The sequence below is a fragment of the Biomphalaria glabrata genome, chromosome 6, assembly GCF_947242115.1.
Source record: "Biomphalaria glabrata chromosome 6, xgBioGlab47.1, whole genome shotgun sequence".
NCBI classification, from domain to species: Eukaryota; Metazoa; Mollusca; class Gastropoda; family Planorbidae; genus Biomphalaria; species Biomphalaria glabrata.
In genome coordinates, this window is record NC_074716.1 from 8,832,426 (window position 1) to 8,855,511 (window position 23,086).

The 23,086-nt window shown below is 35.3% G+C and overlaps 1 protein-coding gene across 4 annotated transcripts; it reads left to right on the plus strand.

Annotated features, from left to right (window-relative positions):
* The first annotated feature begins 236 nt into the window (after positions 1-236).
* LOC106051736 (uncharacterized) lies at positions 237-21,513 on the plus strand. Of its 4 annotated transcripts, XM_056032786.1 has the most exons (6): positions 1,679-1,793; positions 5,688-5,813; positions 7,308-8,075; positions 12,402-12,545; positions 16,061-16,183; positions 16,775-21,513. In XM_056032786.1, exons 3-6 carry the CDS (start codon positions 7,325-7,327, stop codon positions 16,972-16,974), a joined length of 1,218 nt encoding a protein of 405 aa, XP_055888761.1. In that variant the 5' UTR covers positions 1,679-1,793; positions 5,688-5,813; positions 7,308-7,324; the 3' UTR covers positions 16,975-21,513. The 4 variants fall into 4 exon arrangements, with proteins under 4 accessions (XP_055888762.1, XP_055888759.1, XP_055888758.1 ...); XM_056032787.1 differs by lacking the exons at positions 1,679-1,793; positions 5,688-5,813 and adding an exon at positions 237-791; XM_056032784.1 differs by lacking the exons at positions 1,679-1,793; positions 5,688-5,813 and adding an exon at positions 1,069-1,343.
* The last annotated feature ends 1,573 nt before the right edge of the window (positions 21,514-23,086 follow it).

A 23,086-nucleotide genomic window follows, 5' to 3' on the forward strand; every position in this document is an offset into this window, starting at 1 on the left:
GAATCAAAAGTTTCAATAATTTCTATAGATATATACAATTTTTTATTTTTAATATATTTGCATTTGTATATGTGTAATGTGATTTCTTTAGGTATCCGCGGGCCGCATAAAACACTTCGGCAAGCCGCATGTGGCCCGCGGTCTGTGTTTTGCCCACCCCTACTATAAAATATAAAAACAAAGCTGTCAAAGTATTCTCCTTCGTGTTGAGATCTCGCTGGAAAAAAAGTCTTTCAATAGTAACATTTTTTCTTGGCTTATAGCATTGAAGTGCGTGGAAGGACTTGATTATCTCACATTTATTACACATTATCCGTCAATTTGAAAGTGTTATAGACCTGCACTGCTTTATGGCCGATCACGTGCAATAATGTCATAGACCTGCAAAAATGTCATAGACCTGCACTGCTTTATGGCCGATCACATGCAATAATGTCATAGACCTGCACTGCTTTATGGCCGATCACATGCAATAATGTCATAGACCTGCACTGCTTTATGGCCGATCACATGCAATAATGTCATAGACTGTACTTCTCTGCTTTGTGTATCCAATCCACTTGGATGACTGCCTGGTCGTGTGATTTATGCGCTGGATTGTCGTTTGGACTTACCTATAGTCCCGGGTTCAAACCCTGCCCGCCCCCATCCTTCGTCGTCCTGTGGGAGGTTTGGACTAGGAAGTAAAATATCTTCAATTTGAAGGAACATCCGAAATATGTCAAAAAAGCAAAACAAATTCGCTATAGTAAATATCTGAAAGACTGCTTGATTGTTTTCGCAGTTTTCAGGTAAGTTGCAATTTAATTCCAGCAGTTGTGGCTGGTGAATTCGGTCCATCTAGCACTATATATTAGATATCTTGTACATACAACTTGTAACAATTCACTTTACTACCCTAACATTCCTTTTCATGCTGTCTCCTTCAGCTGTTCACCGCCCCCTTTTCAACTCAGTCTTATCTTACTTTAGTAACTCTTACCTTAACAAAGTACTAACACTAAACATCAACTAGTCGGTCCGTACTGTCAGACACTTAACGTATTTTAGGAACACACTATAGCAGACTGACTTTGAACGCTACATCGTCTAGTGGCGACATGGGCATTGGGTTAGAGATTATTATTGTAATCATTTAGGCAGTAACCGCTAGGCTCTTGAAGGGATAACATCGTTTTGGTTACTGACTTGACTGTGACCCATTCTGCATTAAAGTTTATTATTCTAATTTTATCTCGAGGGAACTGAGGGAATCTTGCTAGCTATTTCTATTTTGTGACTTGATGCATATTTCGCATCAGTAATATACCATACAAGATACTCAAGCATCTAGGATTATCAAGGTACTGTATAAATATATCAAGTAAAATGGGTTATATACATACATCCGTTGCAAAACACAGTTACACAATGCACTACAAATCTCTCAAAAACAAGCACACTTAGTATCACAGTTAATCCTTTTTGTTACACACAAAGTCCATTCTTGTTTGTTTGGTGCTATTGAGACTTTGACGATGCTCAAAGCTAGAAAACTGGGTATGAAAATATTTGTAGGTGACATTGAAACCCGGACAGTGAATCATTTACTGATATCCATTATCATGAATTTTCCTTGAAAAATAAGTCTGATATAGGAGTCTTTTTTTTACATGTATTTCTACAAAGGTATAAACCCGCTCTTTAAAACAACGTAGATAACAGTAACATAACTTGTTTCAGAAATGTTTAAGTTTAAATTGAAAACTATTGCTCGTGACAACGATATCATAAAACATAATATAGTCCAGAAGGTATGTTTTAAGATTAACTTTCGGATAAGTTTTTAAACATTTTCTTATTGAAAATTAAAATATATAGTAAAAAAGCAAGCTTAACTGAGTGATGTTTTCCATTAAAGGAATATTATTTACATTTACTATCAAAATCATTGGCAAAAAACAAAACCCATTTGGGTAGTGGTTTGAGACAAACATCTATAAAAAAGCTAACAAGATCCTCGAAATAAAGAATCACCCTTTGTGTCAGGATTTTGTGATTTTACCATCACAAAAGAGATACAAGACACCGATAGCAAAGACAAACAGACACAAACACTCTTTTGTTCCCCTGGCAATCAAATCATTAAATAAGAACAATCTGGTATAAACTTTGTCACATGTAAATTATGAGTGAGTCTGGTGTAAATGTACACATTGGTTTCTTATAGTTATGTTTTTTGTTTGGTGTAATGCACAAATTGTAAGACAAATTTCCTTACGGATAATAAAGATTATTATTATTATTATTATGTTAGAAATGAACGAGTAGTCATTCTCTGGCGCTGCCAGGGTCGAGTTTCGCTAAAGAGAAACAAAATTCATCGTAGTCCCTTTAACAGTTTTCACTGAGGAATTTTCTGGTGATTTGGCAGGTCTGCAGCAGTACCGCCCTCTGACAGGCAACGAAGATGTTCCTAGGAATGTTAAGGGCCTTGAAGGTGTCTGTGAAGTCAGTTGTTATTATCCCCTCGGTTGATATAGCCTAACAATGGGGTATATTGTTATTTTGGACAATTTCCATAGACGCTTAATCTCCAAGCCTAGGTTCCCATATTTTCTTTGTTTTTCTATCTCAGTTTTTCTTAAATTATGAGACAGTGGTACGGCGATATCGATAATGTTAGCGGTTTTTTCTTTTTTATCGATGAACAGCAGATCCGGGCGATTATTATTATTAATATTATTATTATTAATAGACTGTATTCGTTTAAAAAAATGTAAAATCATATTATTTTGAAAAATTGCTAAGTGCAAATTTGTTGAAAGAAATGAGTTTCAAAACAGGGATATCTTTAAATACTTTATAGCACTGCTTTTGATTTTAATTTACAAAGTTTATATCAACTCAGTCTGACTATCTGTCTATCTGCTACAGTCTGACTGTCTGTCTATCTGCTACAGTTTATATACACTTCTTTTCATCAACACCCATTCTAGGATCAATTTAAAACTTTTACACAATTATTCGTATTACCTAAAAAAAAACATGAAGTAACGAAAAAACATTCAATTATTGGCAATGAATATCTCAAGGAAACTAAGTGCTACACTTAAAGAGAAAAATATTATGGATTATGGGTGATTATGGGTGATTATGGGTGATTAATGGGTGATTATGGGTGATTATGGGTGATTATGGGTGATTTCAACCTACCTGATATAAATTGGAAAACACTAACCATAGATAAACACCAAACCCTTAAGGACATAAATGAGCTTTTCATAGAAACTTTATACAGCTTAATTTTAGATCAAATCATTAAAAAACCTTCTAGATTAAACAACACGTTAGATCTCTTCTTAACCAACAGACCTGGATTAGTAGTAGATTATGATATTATCCCTGGTCTATCAGACCATGAGACAATTAAAATACACAGTCAGATAGAAGCATTAGCCAATATAAAACCCAAAAGAGAAATCTTAATGTGGAACAAATGCAACCTAACACAACTACACCAAGCTGCATTAAACTTTCAAGAAACATTTATATCAGAAAAAGACATTAACCAACCAGTCGATGACCTCTGGAATTTCTTTAAAAACTATCTTAAAAACATTATATAAAATCATATACCAACTAAATACACATCAAACAAAATAAATAAATGCTGGTTTAATAATAGACTAAAGAAGCTTTGTAAACAGAAGGAAAGCCTATATAGAAAAGTTAAAGTAACTAAGGCAGAAGGAGTTCATAAAAAGTGTATTAAAATAAAACACCTAACCCAAAAAGTAGGCAGACAGCTGCAAAGTGATTACATAAACAATGTAATATCTAAAGATAACAACAAAAACCTATGGTCATACATTAAGTCTAAGAAAATGGAAACAACAGGCATAGCGTCATTAAAATGACAATATAACTTAACACATAATGATAACAAAACTAAAGCTAACATCCTAAATAAATACTTTGCATCAGCACTCTCAGCCCCAGGAGACAAAGACATATTACTTAATTTGAACCAAGTAGACAACATAGGAGATATAGAAGTACAAAAAAAAGGGCATCCAAAAACTATTAGCAAACATTAAACCTGATGGTATTCCAGTTAGATTACTCAAAGAACTAAGCAATGAGATAGCACCAGTGTTCAAAATACTTTTTCAGGCATCTCTTAACCAGGGCAGAGTACCAAGGGACTAGAAAGAAGCTAATGTCACCCCTCTATTTAAAAAAGGAGAAAAATATAACCCAGGAAACTACAAACCAGTATCACTTACCAGCATCACATGTAAAATCCCAGAACACATAATATGTAACAACATCATAAACCACTTAGACAAACATAATGTCCTCACACCATACCAACATGGCTTTATGAATTGTAAATCATGTGAAACACAACTAATAGGACTAATTGATGACTTTTCAAAAGCTTTAGATAATAGTGAACAAATAGATGCTATCTTACTAGATTTTTCTAAGGCTTTTGACAAAGTTCACCACCATAGTTTGCTTAAAAAATATTTCCATTTCATCAGTGGATTAAAGATTTTCTGATAGGGAGAGAACAAACTGTAATAATAAATGGCTCTAAATTAACACCAATAACAGTAAACTCAGGTGTACCTCAAGGAACAGTGTCAGGTCCACTACTATTTTTTAATTTATAGAAACGATTTGCATTAGTTCAGGAACAAAAGTCAGATTATTTGCAGACGATTGCAGAATATATAGAACAATAAAAACAACACAAGATACAGAAATTTTACAAAAAATTTGATGAATTACAGAAACTGGGAATTTAATTTGAGCATGTCTTTCCACCCAGAAAAATGTCAGTTATTAAGAGTAACAAAAAAAACTAAAACAAATTAATTCCACTTATCTTCTTCGTGGTAAACCAGTAACACAGACTAAAAACGCAAAATATCTAGGTGTTATAATAAATGAAAAACTGTCATGGAATCCCCATATTGATGAAACTATCAAAAAATCAAATAAAGCATTAGGGTTATTAAAAGATATTTGTATAAATCAAATAGGTTATAAATCTAAAATGTTATTTACCCTTGGATAGGTCAATAATAGAATTTGCATCCTCTGTTTGGGACCCTTCAACTCAAGAAAACATTAAGAAACTAGAACAGACACAAAATAGAGCACCAAGATTTATAACAAACGAATATTCACTTTTGACTAGAGTAACATCTTTAGTAAAATCACTAAATTTAGAAAGCCTTCTGGATAGTAGACTTAAAAGTAAGGTAGCAATTATACATAAAACATTGAAGTATATTATAAAAAAAACCTAATAAAATACTCAGAAAAACACAATCCTCACTCCCTCGGCTAGTACAATTATATACAAATACTCCTTCTTCCCTAGAGCTATTAGAGCATGAAATGGTTTGCTTTAGCCAGCCAGGAAAACCAATGAATTTAAGTCATTAATTAACATGCATGACTAGATTAACATAGGGCGTAATCATATTCATTTTTGAAGAAACGTATGTAGTTTATAAGATAGGAAGTAACATCTGTATTTTTTAAAATAAGAAGTAACGTCTGTACTTTATAAGATAAGAAGTAACGTCTGTACTTTATAAGATAAGAAGTAACGTCTGTACTTTATAAGATAAGAAGTAACGTCTGTACTTTATAAGATAAGAAGTAACATCTGTATTTTAAACGATTAGATGTTACGGCTGTACTTTAGAAGATAAACTGTCAATAGTCGTCGTGCAAGTTCTTTAAGATTTTCAAAATCTATATATACATAATTCTCTTCATGGCTCAAGAGTTTGGACACGTAAGAAGTAAAGGTAAGATCACTCTTTTATTTCTGCAAGTCGGACGGACTAGAGTTAACCTACGAAAATAAAGAGGAGGGGGGGGGGAAACAAGTAATATTCACACGTCACTAAATAGAGAGGGCCGGGCTTAACCATTCTGACCAAGAAGTCATAGAAAGATCACTCTTTTTTACTTCTACCCCATGTAGCTTTAGTGGCGAAAAAAAGAGGGGGCCGGGAGGAGAACAAGTTATCGACTCTGTATTCACCCGTCACTAAAAAGCCCTATGCAAAACGGATTTTGCGGGGCCAAGTTTGGGTAGGAATACGGATAATAAGTGAAAATTAAGAGTTTGCATTAGAAAATAAATTCGTCTTTGCATTTTATTCATTCTTTACTACGTACAGAATTACTTTACGAGCCTTGCGTGTAGAGAAGTCATACAGTTTATCATTCAAATTTTGTTTCCAACATAGATCACACTCAATAGCAAGAATTACCAAATGTTTCAATCTATCTTCGAGAATAGTTGACCTCAAGTAATTCTTCATTAGTTTGTGGCGTGAGAAGCTTCTTTCACTAGATTCCACAATTATGGGTATTGCATAATGCAGTTTTTTTTCATCATGCGTTGGATTGGCGTTTTCCATTTTGAATGACACCCCAAAATTACAATTTTTGTCCATATATTTCAGGTTTTTTTTAGTTTTAAAAAGATTTTAATAATTCCCGGAGATTTCCAGGATTTTTTCGTACAGTTTGCAATTTCAGGAGATTTCAAGGAGCTCCTGGTAAATCAGGAGGCTGCGGGAATTCTGTTATAAGTTATAAAATGGTTTAATTCAATAATTTACACCTAGAATTAGAGCGAGTCTAAGACCGGCCCTGCAAAATAACGGCGTATACTACGCCGTGGGTCGACTAATTGTGAAATATTCTACATGATGCTAATTATAATTATATTTAATGTGGAGATGCTGGACAGTAAAGCGATTGGCTTCTGAATCGGGGTTCAGGGTTCGAATCTTTGTGAAAACTGGTATTTTTAATTTCAGGATCTTTGGGTGCCTCTGAGGCAGGGTAAAGGAAAGGCTGTTGGTCGCTGTGCTGGCCACATGACATCCTCGTTATTCGTGGGTCATAGAAACAGATGACTTTTAAATCATCTGCCCAATAGATTGCAAGGTCTGAAAGGGAATCTTTAATCCGATGAGAACACAAAGCTCTTGGATTTTAAAAGAAAAAGTCATAAGGTCAAAGCCCGTAAAGAACTTTCGGATTCGAGCGCCATACATAAAAGTCTACACAGATCTAAACAAATCTAGTGGCTACCTGAAATTAATTATTTGAAACAAAGTCGGTTCTGGCAACTTATTTTGCTTTCGGTTTCAGAAACAGATAAACTATAACTAAAAAACTAAGTTATTCTTTATTTTACGCCTGCATTTCATGGATTTTTTAATAGACACCCTTTTTATCGACTGCATTATAAAGTTTTATAGTTATAGCATTTCTATTAACAGGTCGTTAACATTTCAAAATGAACTCTTCACTAAGAAGTGTAATGCCCAGTAAAAAGACATCCTATAAAGCCCGAATGAGAAGCTTCAATCTTTTATCCAATGGCAGAAGAGGTCAAAGAAAGTTGTTTGAAACTTTGGCTATACTTGGGTTTCGATATTGGTCTAGTAAATCAGAGATTGTTTGTGACTTTTGTGGTATAAGAGAGGACATAGAAAAGTTAACTTCCGGAAACCTTATTTCTCATGGATGCATTGAACGTAAAGATGGCGTCTTAAAATATAAAGAAAGAGATAAAGTTGAGAATCACATGGACAGTGAAGTAGAATTCACTCCAAGAGATAATGACTTATCTGAATTAAAGCACGAACATAGAGATGCCTGTATTCAAGGTGTAAGTCACTTGGACAGTGCTAACAATAAGTCAGAAGTGAGAGAAAGTACTGAGACAAATGTTTTCCGAGATGTGAAATCTTCATTAAATCAAGTAAAACATACCGATGACGTTGATGGTTTTGCTTGTGAACAAACGATTTTGATAGATGAAGAATGTAAAGCGGTTGATGAAAATGATCAAATAGAATCGGTTGAAAATGAACAAACACTTCTAACTTTTGATCATGAACAAATTAAAAAATGGTTAAGCCAGTGGAACTTTTCAGACACAAACATTTCGTTAAGTGGGTCAAAGGAGAGCTCTTCTGACGAGGAAATTCAACTCTCTAGCAGCACAACAAACAACAGAACTAGTGATAGCGACAATAAGAGAGGTAAGTAAGGGGGGAAAAAGCATCATTTCAAACTGAACTTAATTTTAAATTTCACACTGTAAAAGTTGGCAATTCTTTCCCTCCTGTAGACATTACGAGAGTGTAGAGTTTAAAAGAGTTGAAACAATCATGCAGAAAGCCTAAGTTAGCAGCCAACGTTTTCTTGTGTAAAGTTTAGAGTTGCGTTTTACCTTTACCTATCCCTTAGTATGTTCGACCGTTGGGGCACCATGCAATATTTGTCGACCGTCTTTCTCCATTCTTCTCTGTCTTTTGCCTTAGATATAACCTCTTTGAATGGCAGCCCGTCCATTCTTTTAAGTTGCTTTTCTCTGTCTGCCTCTTCTTTTTCTTGATACTGTTCCCTGAAGGAAGGACTATGCGAGCCCCGAGTAGCGTTTAGTAATTACCATTTCAGGAAATGTAATAAAATTAATATATCTTAGTAGCCAGATAATATTCATTTGCGTATTTTTGATATAGTCACTGATATAGTGTATTAGAAACAATTGAAAAAAAAATGTTATAAGTAAGGCGAATGTGTGGATATGAAAACATTTTGAATAGAGCTAAAATTAGCTATTTGACCTAATGAATGGCCTATATTTAGTATGCTCATGTGTTAAGGTATACCAATATCTTTGCGAAGAGTAGGTCTATCACCTTAGACTTGAATTAGATGTAGTTGATCTAGGGTTCAAGAGATTTTAAGTAACCTTTCGGTCGCGCGATGAATTGGACGTCTACATTCGCAGATATAAGGAACGAATTTATGTAAAAAAATGCTTTTGAAACAAAAATTTGAAGGTTAATTTTATAAAATATTGAAAAGAATTGATTACATTTTTGTATTTTAATGTGTTAAAGTAAAAAAACTAACTTTGCAAAGTGAAGTTCTTAAAATTAGATCTAGATCTAGATCTTATCTCATGTAAACATGGCCATATGACCTAGATCTATGAATTAGTAATAATTTCTTAGAGTTGAGCAACTTTTTTGAGGGTCTTAAGCTTGTTTTAGGACTACAATACATACGTTACAGTTTCATTTAGTACCCAAGAGCATACCCAAGTTTTATCAAGATTAGTCAAACAGTTTTGATTTCTATGAGGGACATACATACATAGACCTACATACATACATAAGCCTTACTTTATGTTTTATATCATAGATAAGGTTCCACAACACATGTTTCTATTACCAAAGAGACGACTACAAATAAGGAGATACTCTTACTATATATAAATAATGACGTCAATGACCTATGCACTCTAATCACAATTTAACAGAGCCCTACTGTAACGATGTTTCGATCTACCTTTTCAAAATCTAAGAAAAAGATGAAAGAAAATTTAAGACTAGTCAGTAGAATTAACAAACAGGAAGATAAAACATTGAACTGCATCTTTTGTGAAAAAATAAGAGTTTGAGTTTTGTGTCATTACATATACGATTTTGTAATATGTTTTCTATTTATTTTCTTTTTTTAAATTCTCGTATCTGTTGCAAAAAAAATTATAAAAAAACTGTTCTGACTGACACTTTTCCAGGAAATTATCTGGGAATTCCCTTTTAGCAGATAACCTAAATCACCGGGTCAACTTCTTAATATTATCGAATGTATATGATCATGGGCTTGAAGAGTAACGACTAGGAATACAAGCAAGCTCCAGGCATTCACCAACAAACTTGCAACATATAATTGGTGTAAGTTGGCAGGACAAAACCTCAAACTTCAGAGTGTGTGGAACAACACAAAATAGAGATGGGTTCAATGACGCAAATGGGAGCTGGAATGGTCATATAAAGGTTTCAAAACAGGCTCTAGACTGGAACGCACATGGGAAGACAAAGGCTGGGATACCAAAGTAAACATTGAATATATCGATAGGCCAAGAAGCAAAGACAACAGGATGGACATGGGCCCAAGTGCAAGGAATCGCCCTTTAACATAGTTCAAAGACGAAATACTTTTGCGGCCCTATTCTCCACTGAAAGTCAAAAGGACAAGAAATTCTGACCTAGTTTAATGAGCATTATCGTAATACATGTGTCCAGAATAACAAAATATTTGTATCAGAGAGTATCTCCTACATCCTAAGGCAAGATGAAATACGTTTAGCTAATTCAGTCATAACATGAAAACCGACAAGAAGAAAGCGAAACCAAGGCCCACCACGTAGAGCTCGGTGTCGTACCTCCTTTAAAGAATCTAAATTCGTGGGCACCAGTTGGGAAGAGGCTATGAAATCGCCATATCTCTGTGGAGAAAGCTTGGTGCCCTATGCGTCATATGGCGTGATCGGACCTAAGCCTAAAAAGCCTAAGTATGCCATAAACTTCTGTTTCTATATAATTATCCCGCAATGAACGCATTAAGGTCTAATTGTTTAAAATAAATACAAAAATTTCGAACAAGTCTAATTCGACAAAATACTCATAATTACGCACCAAGGCCTTCTTCTTGACATAAATACGGTGTTTACAATCATTTATCTTTGAGCAGATACTAGAACTGATAGCAGACATTGGAATGCCAATGTTACAAAAATACAACGACAATACATGAGACAGTGATAGTAGAAGACACTGACAAAGTTATGACATGTTTAGCAGAAGACGACAATGACATGTGAGATATGAAATATGGAACACACTTTACAAATACAACAAAAAAAAATAATTCATGTGTAAGTTCACAGTAGTAGACTCTATACATGCATACATTGTTCTGTCTGTCCGTCTGCCTGTGTGGCGCCTATCGCTACTTTAACAAGATCTAGCTTATTATTATAGCTTTTATATAGCTTTTATATAGCGCTACTTTCATGCTTATAGCATGCTCAGAGCGCTTTGGTCCAATCTCATTTGTGGACCAGTGTGTGTGGGGGGGGGGGAGGGGGGTATCTAGGAGTCGGTTTTCCGTGCTGCCTTTAGGCGCTCAGTAAATACAACTCTGCCCGAGTCGGGTGTCGAACCTCGAGCCCCCTTCTAGGTAGCCAAGACAAGTCAAGTTCAAGCGCACTTAGCCTCTCGACCACGCTTCCCACTTATTCATCGACATTGCAAGTCTACGTGCAGTTGATCGGTCGTTGACTTGTAGCCCCAGACCGCTAGTACAACTAAACCGATGTAGGCGTTGTATATGTTTCATAAATAAACTGTAAATAACTTGCACAAACTTCTCATGGGAACAAAAACTCAGCGTAACGTTTATTACAATTTGAACATATTTAACTTGAAGATTTAGATCTAGTAGTCATGAAATGTACCTATAATTCAATAAAATCTAACTCACTATAAAAACATGTCTTTACTCTTTCAAATCTATGGGTGACTGTCTTTCTTAACAACAATGATGATAAATCCTGCCGTAATTTCATCCTTCCCCAAGACCAAGAATGAATGCTATCCTTCTTCATCATTGCATTGGTAACTCCATAATGATGGATATGTATGATCCAGCAGCTGTTGTTTTCCATCGAAGACTGCTTAAGACACATGCGAGTTTATAACAGGTATTCGGATTTCTGAATATTCTCAAATAACAATAACACTTTTAAACTCGTTCGTACCTCACTCTGTTAGACTCTATCACCGCCACTCATTGATCAGGGAACATGAAATGCACCAAGATACCTGTTTGTAGTCGCTGAATGAACTCTTTATGTTGTCTGTTGTATTTATGTGTATTTTTCTGTTGTGTTGTCTTTATATGAGAAACGAGTCCTTGTAATCACAACAAATTTCCGTAAGGATCAATAAAGCAGTCTTAGTCTTAGTCTTAAAGAGTTTTTAAACATTTAATTACATGGTGGAAATGTTAAGTGGCCTCTCTTGGGCGTCTCTATTCTAGTGTCTCTAAACATGTCGAAACATGTACTAGTAACACTATTCATTGAACTATTTCCTCAATCTACCAAATATCCTAATACCACTTCTTATATTCTGATTAAGTTCAAACTTTGCATAATTATTTATTGTCGATGACAACACATGAATCGATCAAATATGTAGTTAGTCAATTATTCGTGTTTTATTAAATTTGTTTTATATGGAAAAAGTACTAAGCTAACGGGAGATAATTCTTGCAATATGGAGAGATATACAAGCTATTCAACGGTGCTCTCCCCCTAAAAACACGAATGGGACTCTTTTGTCAACCTGCACGATAGCGGACGGGAAAAAGTCGCCTGACCAGAAGTGAAACGTGCGCCATTTTGTGCATTTATGATTGATGCAAAATAATTGATGCAATTTAATACAAAGTTTTTTAAAAGGTATTTGTATAAGGTAGTTTGATATTTCTTTATACTTTTCAAACAGAGACGCAAATCACAGACCAACCCGATAATGGAACTTCAACAGAATTGATGTCTAATTCTGACTCTAGAAAACAGGTGGAAAGTTCTTTATCTGAAATTACATGCACGGGAGAAAATCAATCTCTGAATTCTAACAATGGTGAAGGTAAAGCAATTAACTAATGAACTATGGTAGACTTCTGAAACTGAAAGTCCACTTATGTGTATTTCTAATTGTTTAGTCGACGCTAATGTCAGATGGTTGTTGATTTCATTTTGTTTTTCCTCAAATGGTTAATACTAAAATTAGTTAATTTTCTTAAGTTTCTCATAAACTTCCATTGAATCGTACGAATCTTTGTAACTTATATAGTGTTTGATGCCTAAATCAATTGTTTGATGCCTAAATCAAGTGTTTGATGCCTAAATCAAGTGTTTGATGCCTAAATCAATGTAGTCATACCTTTTTTACCTTTACCTATCCCTTAGTCTATTGGACCGTTGGGGCACCATGCAAGACTCATCGACCGTCTTTCTCCATTCCTCTCTGTCTTTTGTCATAGTAAGAACCTCTTTGAATGGCAGACCCGTCCAATCTTTTATGTTGTCCTCCCATCGCTTTCTCTGTCTGCCTCTTTTTCTTTTTCTTGGTACAGTTCCCTGAAGGAAGGTCTATGCGTGCCCCGAAGATCTTGTAATATGGCCATATATTTTAAGCTTGCGTTTTTTACGATAGTTAGCAGGTCATCATGGGGTCGAATCGTTGCAGTAACCCTGTCTCATCTCTTGGTTTGTGATGCGGTCTTTGAATGGGATACCTAGGATCCTTCTGTAGCATCTCAATTCTATTGCTAAGATCCTCCTCTCTAGCTCTGCAGTCAGCGTCCAAGACTTGCAAGCATATAAAAATGTGGCCATGACCAGGGAGCGCATCAGTCTAATTCTGGTACCGAGGGCTAAGCCTTTGTCTTTCCCTATTTTTTTAAGTTTAGAAAGGGCTGCTGTGGACTGTGCTATTTGGGCAAGTAGTTCAGGTTTCGTTCCCTCATCTGAGACAATAGCTCCATTTAAGAATACTTTTAAAAAAAGATTTGAACATGCTGATTGTAAAATATATCTGTTGATATACTGGAGTGCGAAATTTATTTTTTTTATTTTTGCTTTAACTTAATAACTTTTGTTATATTATATCATATGACAAATCAATAATAAAAAATATATATTGAATGTTGTCTAATGTTTCCGGGTTGCCATGGTAATGGCGGCCATCTTGAAAATAAACAAATATTAGTTCATATAGGAAAATTCTAAAATTTTTCAAAATAGATAAATTTCAAAACTAAAAATACTTACACCTTAAAGTATAAAGGTGGCTGGAAGGAGCTAGCTAGATTTTATACATTTTCCCTTAGTATTGTGCATTTTATGATTTTTTAAAAAGGGTGATTTTTTTACCTGTAAAATGCATCCACATTTTTTTTCCCAAAAGATTATATAAATTCATTAAAACTAGCTGATTCTCTGTATTATTTATCTCTGAATATGTGTACCAAATTTGATACATTTATCTCTATTAGTTCTAGAGATTTTAGAAATATGTTACAGAGGGGGTCACAAAAAATGCATTCACTCAAAAACAGTGAATTTGTATTAAGAAAAATATGGAAAATAGTGTTCACCATGCATCATTAAATGCTTTTTTTAAAATAAAAAATGCTATTTTATAGAAAATTTTTGGTGCCAGTTTATAAAATACATGTCCACCTATTTAATTACACCAAAATTGAAAAATCGATTTTTTTTTTACCCAAAATCGAATCCAGTAACCCCTTAAGATCTAGATTAACAGTCAGCAACAAACAAACAACTACCATTAGTGTCAAGGCTGAAAACAATGCTTTATTATATTGAACGCGCGCACCTTTGCGCACCATATTATATAACTTTCAGAGGATATTTCCATATTCACAGTATATTTTAGGTTTTATACAGTTTACAGTTTATGACTTTAAAAAGGAATAAATACGTCCACATTGAATTGTATGTGTCTACAATGAAATTGAAAGTTTTACTTTATTAAGAAAGTCTGCGTTACTTCTTAGGCATAACATCGAACTGTGAAATTTAAATAATTATCAAACAGATATTTATATATCTGAGTTTTTATCGAAGACCATACAAATATGTGTCAATGGGATTCTTAAATATGTAAAAAAAAAATACTAATGATTACATTTTATATTTTTGTTTTCATTGATTATAATGTTCTGATTATATTTTAAAAAAAAAAAAAAAGGAAATTGTAGATATATTTATTTTATATTTTCAATACAATTTAGCACTTCTTTGAGATTTTTTTTTTCAGAAAATTTTCTCCCAATGTATTTATTTTAGAAAAGCATAATAAACTAAAGGTAGCGAGTAAAATATCCCGTTAAAAATAACATTATTAAAACTCAGAAGAACAAGTACCTTTGTACACTAATTTCATTTAGACAATGTTGTTTGTTCGCTTATATAATTGTACATTTTGTTCATATAAAAAGAAAAACAAACCAGTAGGCCTACTACAAGTAAATGTGTGTTAATGTAAATAAATTGAGAAAATATTTCGTTATTATTTTTGAATTATTTCTTTTCCGAATAATTTCACTAAATAATTGTCTAGATAAAGTGCAAAGCCTTGACATTTTTTTCCTATTTCAAAGTAACACTATACGACCTTTTATTTTATTATTCATTATCTCATCACCAGTCTCTTGACTTACGTCGTGGGGAGTGGAGTGGTGGGGGGGGGGGGCTGTGACAGTAAGCGTAAATAAGTCCCTCCATTCTTCTCGGTCAGCAGCTGTTCTTAGCAGGATATCAAGCGAGTGGCCGATCCATTCTTTTAGCTGTCCAGCCAGCTTTTCTTTGGACGACCCTTTCTTCATGCTCCCTCTACTGGACCTTAAAGGATGACTTTAGACAGTGAGTCATGTCTTACAATGTGACCAAACCAGCTCAGCTTTCGTCTCTTCACAGTATTGAGGAGTTCTTCCTTTTTTGTCAGATTAAGTGTTGACAGTAAAACACAAACTCCCTTGTCTTTTTTTCCCTGGTACCTGAAACCCAGTATTCTTTTGTAGCATGTACAATCGAAGAAAAAACACTGAACCATAATATACAAATACAAAAAAACCTAATAAAATTCTCAGAAAGTCGCAAAGATAAAGGCACACTCGTTATTCCATATGCTATGTCAAATTTGTACAAGAATTTTCCTAGACATTCAAAAATGTATTTATATCTTTTGGAAAAAAATAACTGCCTAAACTCTGGTTTGACCTTTATAATTGTTCAAAGTATAAGCATCTTTAAGACAAATTTTGCTATTTTAAACATGCTTTCAGTGGGTTTCCCAAACTCTATTCCAATGTTTCTAAGTATTCAGTAACAAGTTGAATTAAAGCTTAAACGTGTTTTAATTTTTTAAATCTTCCATCTCTAGTTTTTTTTTTTAGACCCTATATATCCCTATGAGTCAAATATCGTGTATAAGTCTCAGGGCTGTAAGAATATAACAAAAAAGCTTTTCTAGCTGTCCTAGTCCTATTTATTTGGATTTTTTAAAAAATTGAAGTGTTAATTATTTGATCAATCAACTCCTACTTCTCAATATTTAACCTTTAATGTGTGCAGATATTGGAGTGAAGAGCGCACTTCCAAACAGAGAACTACCAAGATATCTTTCTAAGAACATGTTCACCACAGAAGACCAAAGGACGAAACAACGTAAACGTATTGATGTCAATCAATTATATGGTAAGAAAATTGAATTAGAAATAATATATTTCCACAAGATTGATATTTTAATGAAAGTATTGAATCCAAGATTTAAGAACTGTAAGATACAAAGCATAAATGTGTTTTGTAAAAGAAAAATTGAAATTCCACAAAAATGTTATATCCTATATATGTGGTCTCCTTCAGTTAAGATGAGTGCCTGGGCATTAGCAGTTGTCGAAACGAAGTCGCTGGCACATCAGTTCCATCCCCCCACTCCACGCAGCTGATGTATAGATACAGTTTGGTGTCATCCTCGTCGCTGGCTCTGTCAGGGTGTAGCACTGAGTGCCTTAAAATTTTATTATATTCTAGACAAGGTTTACCATTAGGAGGATTTCTTATTGGAAATGAATTTTTTGGAGGAGAAAAAAAAATATACATTTAACCCTTTTAGCCCTGCTTTGGTCAAACTTATTTAGTATAAACATTCTTGTAAATATTCTGATAATAAGTTTATCATGTTTGCAATTAGTAATTTTTTAGGCCTTATGAATTTTTGTAAAAAAAAAATGTACTTATTTCAATGTGTGTTCTATTTATAAATATACTTTTTTTACTCAAACATAGAACTCCTCAATGTGGTGCAGAAAGAGAACGAGTGTCTAATACTTTTCATGAAATGTAAACAATGCAAAGAGAGACCACTACAACAGCTGTTTCTACCCTGTAAACATGTGTTTGCTTGCAGGGAATGTGCTGCTAAAATTGACCAGTGTCCATCCTGTGGTAAAAAAATACTGGCCACCATCAATATTTATTTCGCATAAAATTAAGAATGGCCCAAATGAACAAAACATAATGCTTAATTAAAGCATGCGATTCAAATAGGAATTGAAAGAATAGGCGGTGAGGTAGAGACAGTTAAATGGGAATGTCAATAGTGATTTGTCTAATAGTAAGAGACTGACTGACAGACAGCTGACACGCTATGCACAACTAAAAGCTTATTTCAATTCACTTTTTATCTGTCTGGTAAACATTTGAAACGTGTTATTTCTTCCACACCCATTTGTGACGATACGAAACTTGCATGCAAGAGTTCATTTGAGTTTTTCCCAGCTAACCGTGAGAAACTTTTTATTTTTAACCGTAAAATTAATTTCTTGTCCACCCATAACTAATTTATTTTAGAATTTATCTCCCCTTTGCACTGTTTCTCATGAGACGAAGCTTAACTTAAAACATTAACTAGCCTCTCTAGGGCTAAGTTTTAATTTTTGACCGCTGTACAGGTGACCAGCACACAATAGTCGCGGCACCAGCGCTACACGCAGCGGCCTAATAACTTTTCACACCTATTTCTCCCCCTCCCTCCCCCGCAGGATACGCACCGCTCTAAGAATAGCATTGCACTCGGGCTGGACAGATACATATTCGCTTAATTTTCTTACTCTCACGGTAGGCAACGAATATTGACCATAAATCTGACCTGACGCCTGACATCTCCTGTACATAGATACATGTGAGAAAATCACCTAGATTTCTTCTCCACCCGTTAAACAAAATGCCCCAACTGTATATAAAGAGGGACCCAAGCATTCTAAGTTAGGCCCACTAGAATTCTTACAGTGTCCTGTGTTAGGGAGTTTATTTTGTGAGGTCTCATTAGGGACAAACGGCCTAATTGCTACACCCGATTGCTGTACCCGATTGCTGCTTGCCGTTGTTATAACTACCAGATCTCCACTTAAAGCTGTAACCAAAGCTGACCACACCAGATACTCCCCCCCCCCCTCCATTAGATACCTGTCAGCAAGAAGGCATTGCCTACTGTCCTTGGCCATAAAATATTTCCCAGTGTCCACAGTGCCCTATACTACCCAGTATCATCTGCCCAGTACCCGGCCTAAACTGTCCACTGCCCAATAGCTATTGCCTAACGCTATCCGCTTAGAGCAACCTTCGCTGCAGAAGATAAACTGGTGTGAGTCAGAACGGCCATCTACAAGCTAGAAACCACAGCTGAGAGGTCCATCCCACTACAACTTTGTCTGCAGCACCAACCCTCTCTACTGCTAAACAGGCAGCGGCCTCAACATAGAGCCGGCTTGCCTACAGCATAGAGAATATCCCAAGCCGACGTCCTAAGACAAAGCCGGATGACTCATCCTTCTGAGTGCCAGTCCTTCGACCGCAAGAAGAATTCCCACGGGCTAGCAGCTAAGAATATAAGTAGTCAAAGGCATAGGAACACTCTTCTCTTCCATTCACGCCTAAAGTAGCAATCCATGATGAACAGCTATGTTAGATATTAGCACCTTCATTTCATTTCTTGATTGTAATTTTATTTGATCATTTATCTTTTGTAAACTTTCATTTATTAAATTATTTTTATTCATAAACTTACAACATTGGTTTGTTCTTACTGTTAGTTGCGGTGTGCCTGTACAAAATCTTATATATGTGAGCGGGATAAATTAATAAAATTTCCCCTAGATTTAAATAAACAAGCCACAAATGAACTAATTAAACATCTCGTTACACCAGTCTCGGATCAAATGGAAACTTTACGCAATTATTCATTGTACCTAACAAAACATGAATGAATACAAATTAAAAATGAACCAAGTAGTTCATTAATTATAAACAAATAATTAATTTGTTTGATTTCGAAATAAAAAAGAATATACATTCTACTTAATTGAGAGATATACTTGTAAATGTGAAGTTCTTCCTCTTGTATAACCCTTTTTAAATGTAATTTTTTATACTATGCTTGTTTTCTCTTTGGCGTAAGCTAAAAATTGAAACTTTAGCGCTCACATTATCCTTTTCTTGTCTCAGTCAGTGACATGTCCCGATCACGACCTGCCAGCCATTGTTTTAAAATATGCATTCTTGACACAGTTAAAATTATTAAAAACTTTTTTTTAGCGGTAAGTGTGAGAGAATGAATAACTATGATACAGTACAATGAAGAATGCAAAATGCAAAGTTGTTTTCATTGCAAGATTAAACATGTAAAGTGTTTTAATAAAAAAAAAATAGAGACATTAGAAAGAGAATGTGGGAAGAAAGTACAACCACCTTAGAAATGATCACAAAACAAAAGTTGATACATGGATCTGTTCGAATCTCAGCAAAGTCTAAATGAAGTTTTCAAAGATCTTTAGGATATGCTTAAGTCCCACCACTTATAAAAGGTAACTTACATCAGTTTGAGATTGTAAAGGCGTTTGGTCGTTGTGCTGACTGTCAGGTGGGGTTTCCGTTAGTTGCTCTAGGGGTAGACATAAGTTCAGTGCTTTTACGGGTTCCCCCCCCCCCCACACACACACCGCAACAGTGTAAACCAAAGCAAAGAGTGCTAGCATATAAACTACGAAAAAATTAACAACGAATAAATGTCATCGAACTGAAACATTATCGAGTAAACAACAACTGTTCAAAATGAACAATATTAAATAATACATAATTGTAAATTAACAAGATATTTCCAAGTGTATCAATCTCATGGTGGTTAACATTAACATTAATAATTGTTCAAATATCAAACCAATAACACACCTTCCACACGCATTTTTTTTTCCTTTTTTTTGTGTGTTTTTTTTTAACCGAGGAAGAATTCGCAAGCTGAAAAGAAGAATTTAAACAATTCCTTATCATAGTTTATAAAAATTGTATTGACATTAACACAGACGCAATTTTGTCTAGCCACTAAAAGACTAATAGTGGTGGGAAAAAAGATAACTATTGGACTGACATTGCAAACACTTTTAACTTGTAGGTGAGCAGTGGAAGTGTACAGTTTGAGAGGGAATATTTAGTAAGGATAGGGCAAGGAGGAGACTGAAGATGGAGAGAGAGATACAGAGAGGGGGAGAGAGAGATACAGAGAGAGGGGAGAGAGAGGGAGAGAGAGAGAGAGGGGGGAGAGTGAGAGAGAGAGAGGGAGAGAGAAAGAGGGAGAGGGAGAGAGAGGATGATAGAGAGAGGGGAGGGAGAGAGGGAGAGAGAGGATGAGAGAGAGAGAGGGGGAGAGAGGGAGAGAGAGGGGAGAGAGGGGGAGAGAGAGGGGAGGGAAATAGAGGGTGAGAAAGAGGATGAGAGAGAGAGGTGGAGGGAGAGAGGGAGAGAGGGGGGAGAGAGAGGGAGAGAGAGGGGTAGAGAGAGAGGGAGAGAAAGAGGGAGAGAGAGGGGAGAGAGAGGGGAGAGAGAGAGGGAAATAGAGGAAGAGAGAGGGGGAGAGAGAGAAGGAGAGAGAGAGGGAGAGAGAGGGGAGGGAAATAGAGGGGGAGAGAGAGGGAGACAGAGAGCGAGGGAGAGAGAGAGAGGGAGAGAGAGAGGGAGAGAGATTGGGAGGGAGAGAGAGAAAGGGAGACAGAGAGAGAGGGAGAGAGAGAAGAAGAGAGGGAGACATAGAGAGAGGGAGAGAGAGTGGGAGAGAGATTGGGAGGGAGAGAGAGAAAGGGAGACAGAGAGAGAGGGAGAGAGAGAGAGGGTGGGGAGATAGAGGGAGAGAGAAAGGGGGGAGAGAGAGAGAATAAAAAGAAAACAGAGAAGAAGTGATGTAATGTGCGAATTGCTGTGATTTTATATTAATACTTTTATTTGTCAACTGTTGTGACATAATGGGGAAATAACTATTTTTGATTAATTGTAAAGACAGGAGTGATTCCCCTTAAGAAGCTTATATGTTTAGTTACCAGCTTGACCACTTGAACTGTGTTGTGTGCTGTATATAATTTTTGTTCTGTTAGTTATTGGTCGTGTGACTTGGGGTACCTGGGAGAAGTGTGTCTTGGGATACCCGGGAGAAGTGTGCCCTGCTCTGGAAATCTTTAATATATCTTTAATCATTATTGTATTTTATATAATGTATTAAATGCTATTAATTAGTAGGTATAGCCTCAAATGATTTCCAGGCAGTATGTTTTACCCTGATGTTCTGCATCCTGGGGTACTCCCAAACATGACATTTTTATAGCCTTGACTCAGAGGGATTCAACTCTGTATTGAATAATCAAATGGGCTTTACCGAACAGATGACTATAAGTGGGATTCCATGTAGCTTATAAGTTTTCTTGAAGCTATAATTCATCATGGCCCTTTGGCTAAAGGTGGCTGTTTCGGCCTAAACTCTATGACCCCAGAGTGGTCAAAAGTGGCCGTGTGTTGACCTGAGGTCTGTGACCTTCATTTTTGTTTACACTGATGTGTGATTTCCAGAATGTGACGATAGTGTACATATTATGTGTAACTTTATTTAACATGGTGTTGAGAAGGCAATGTGAGTTGACGGCCAGTTTAATTTGCACATTTATTTGACTTGTTTTTTGTAAATAAACTTTTTGTATATATGTTTACTTGCGACTTTGTTAAGTCTTGTTTTGCATACATTAGTTTAATTAGTTTAATTTCCTGTTCATTTATTTTCTTTTCACAAAACTAATATCAGCTTATTTTAAGTTCAAATTCAGATCGCCCCACCCTTTTTTTTTCTTCATAGCTTTAATTAAAAAACGCTGATGTCAAAATTCACTCAGATAACCCTTTCTTTCTGCCCCCACCCTATTTTTCACATTTTCCCACCTGGTCCAGATAAGTCATAAGATCTAGACTATCTACTAAAGATTTATGCGATTAGAAATATTTACCAGGTTTCTGTTTATTACAACGTTATGCTTACAGCTCTCTCAATACGCTGATTATTTTTATTTTTTTTTTGCCACCTAATTAATGTTAATATCATTTTAGTAACCACAATATAAATAAGAGAAAAATAGAAAAGGTACTGCAAAGGACTGTCAAAACACAATGAAAAATGTATATCTTGATAACACTACAGGTTAGCATGTGTCATGTACATTGTATGAAATAGTGCCAAGAAATCTTAAAAATATAAGTTGAAAGAAATGGGAAGGGTTTTATTTCTTCTTACTTCAGACTTACCTTAAAAGCACTTGTAATATTCAACAATCTGACAACTGCAGACACCAGGTAAAGTAGGGCACATACAAGTCGATGGTATATTACATACATACGATTGTGTTAACGAGTGTATGGGGTGAGAATATGTGTATAAGTGTGTGTCTAAAATATGAGTGTATAGTGTAATTGAGGGTAATTAGGTAATTATATGAGTGTAAGGGAATGTGAATATGCAAACCAGTGTGTGTGTGTGTGAACGTGTGTGTCAGTTTGTGTGAACATATGTGTCAGTTTGTGTGAACGTGTATGTGTAAAATCGTGTGTGTCAAATTGTGTGAACATGTGTGTGTGAACGTGTGTGTGTGAAAACGTGTGCATGAATTTGTGTGTGTGTGTGATTGTATGTAAACCTGTTTTTGTGTTCATGTGTGTGAGAATTTCTGTGTGTGTGTGTGGTATATGTATATGAGTGTATATAGACGTCTATATGTGTGACTTGGTGAATGGAATCTAAAATTATAAAAAAATAGAAAACAAATGGAAGGATAAACACTTCAACGTTGAACCAGTACTGTTAAGGCTAGGGCCACTGACAGACATTGTACAGTCAAGGCTAGGGCCACTGACAGACATTGTGGACAGGTTAACAACGTAAAAGACATTTAATTTTTTTGGTTTTCCCTGTTTTGACTCCACATTTAAATCTTGTCTTACTGTAAGCGACTCTTAGACGTTTTCCAAACATTTCCGTAGTCTTTTTAACCCTAAAAGTGCTGAGCTGTCTTACAATGAGTGCATACAAAATGGAATTACAATTCTGATGCTTAGAGGCTAAACTACCAGACGCGTTTTAAGGGTTAACAAAGATCGTGTTTCTCCCAGTGTTTATTCTTACATTCATTTCTCTTGTTCTAGTAGAAACAGAGAGACCTTACCTTCACGTGACGTCCCTTCAAACTGTTTCATTAATCCAAATTGATAGAATAATCTTTACAGTTCAATACTCCA

What these genes read in the sequence shown, in the direction of transcription:
- LOC106051736 (XM_056032787.1), top strand. Translation starts at nt 7,325, where the DNA reads ATGAACTCTTCACTAAGAAGTGTAATGCCCAGTAAAAAGACATCCTAT. An exon ending in TGATAGCGACAATAAGAGAG is followed by an intron (nt 8,076 to 12,401) that starts GTAAGTAAGGGG and finishes CTTTTCAAACAG; the next exon opens with AGACGCAAATCACAGACCAA. An exon ending in TGATGTCAATCAATTATATG is followed by an intron (nt 16,184 to 16,774) that starts GTAAGAAAATTG and finishes ACTCAAACATAG; the next exon opens with AACTCCTCAATGTGGTGCAG.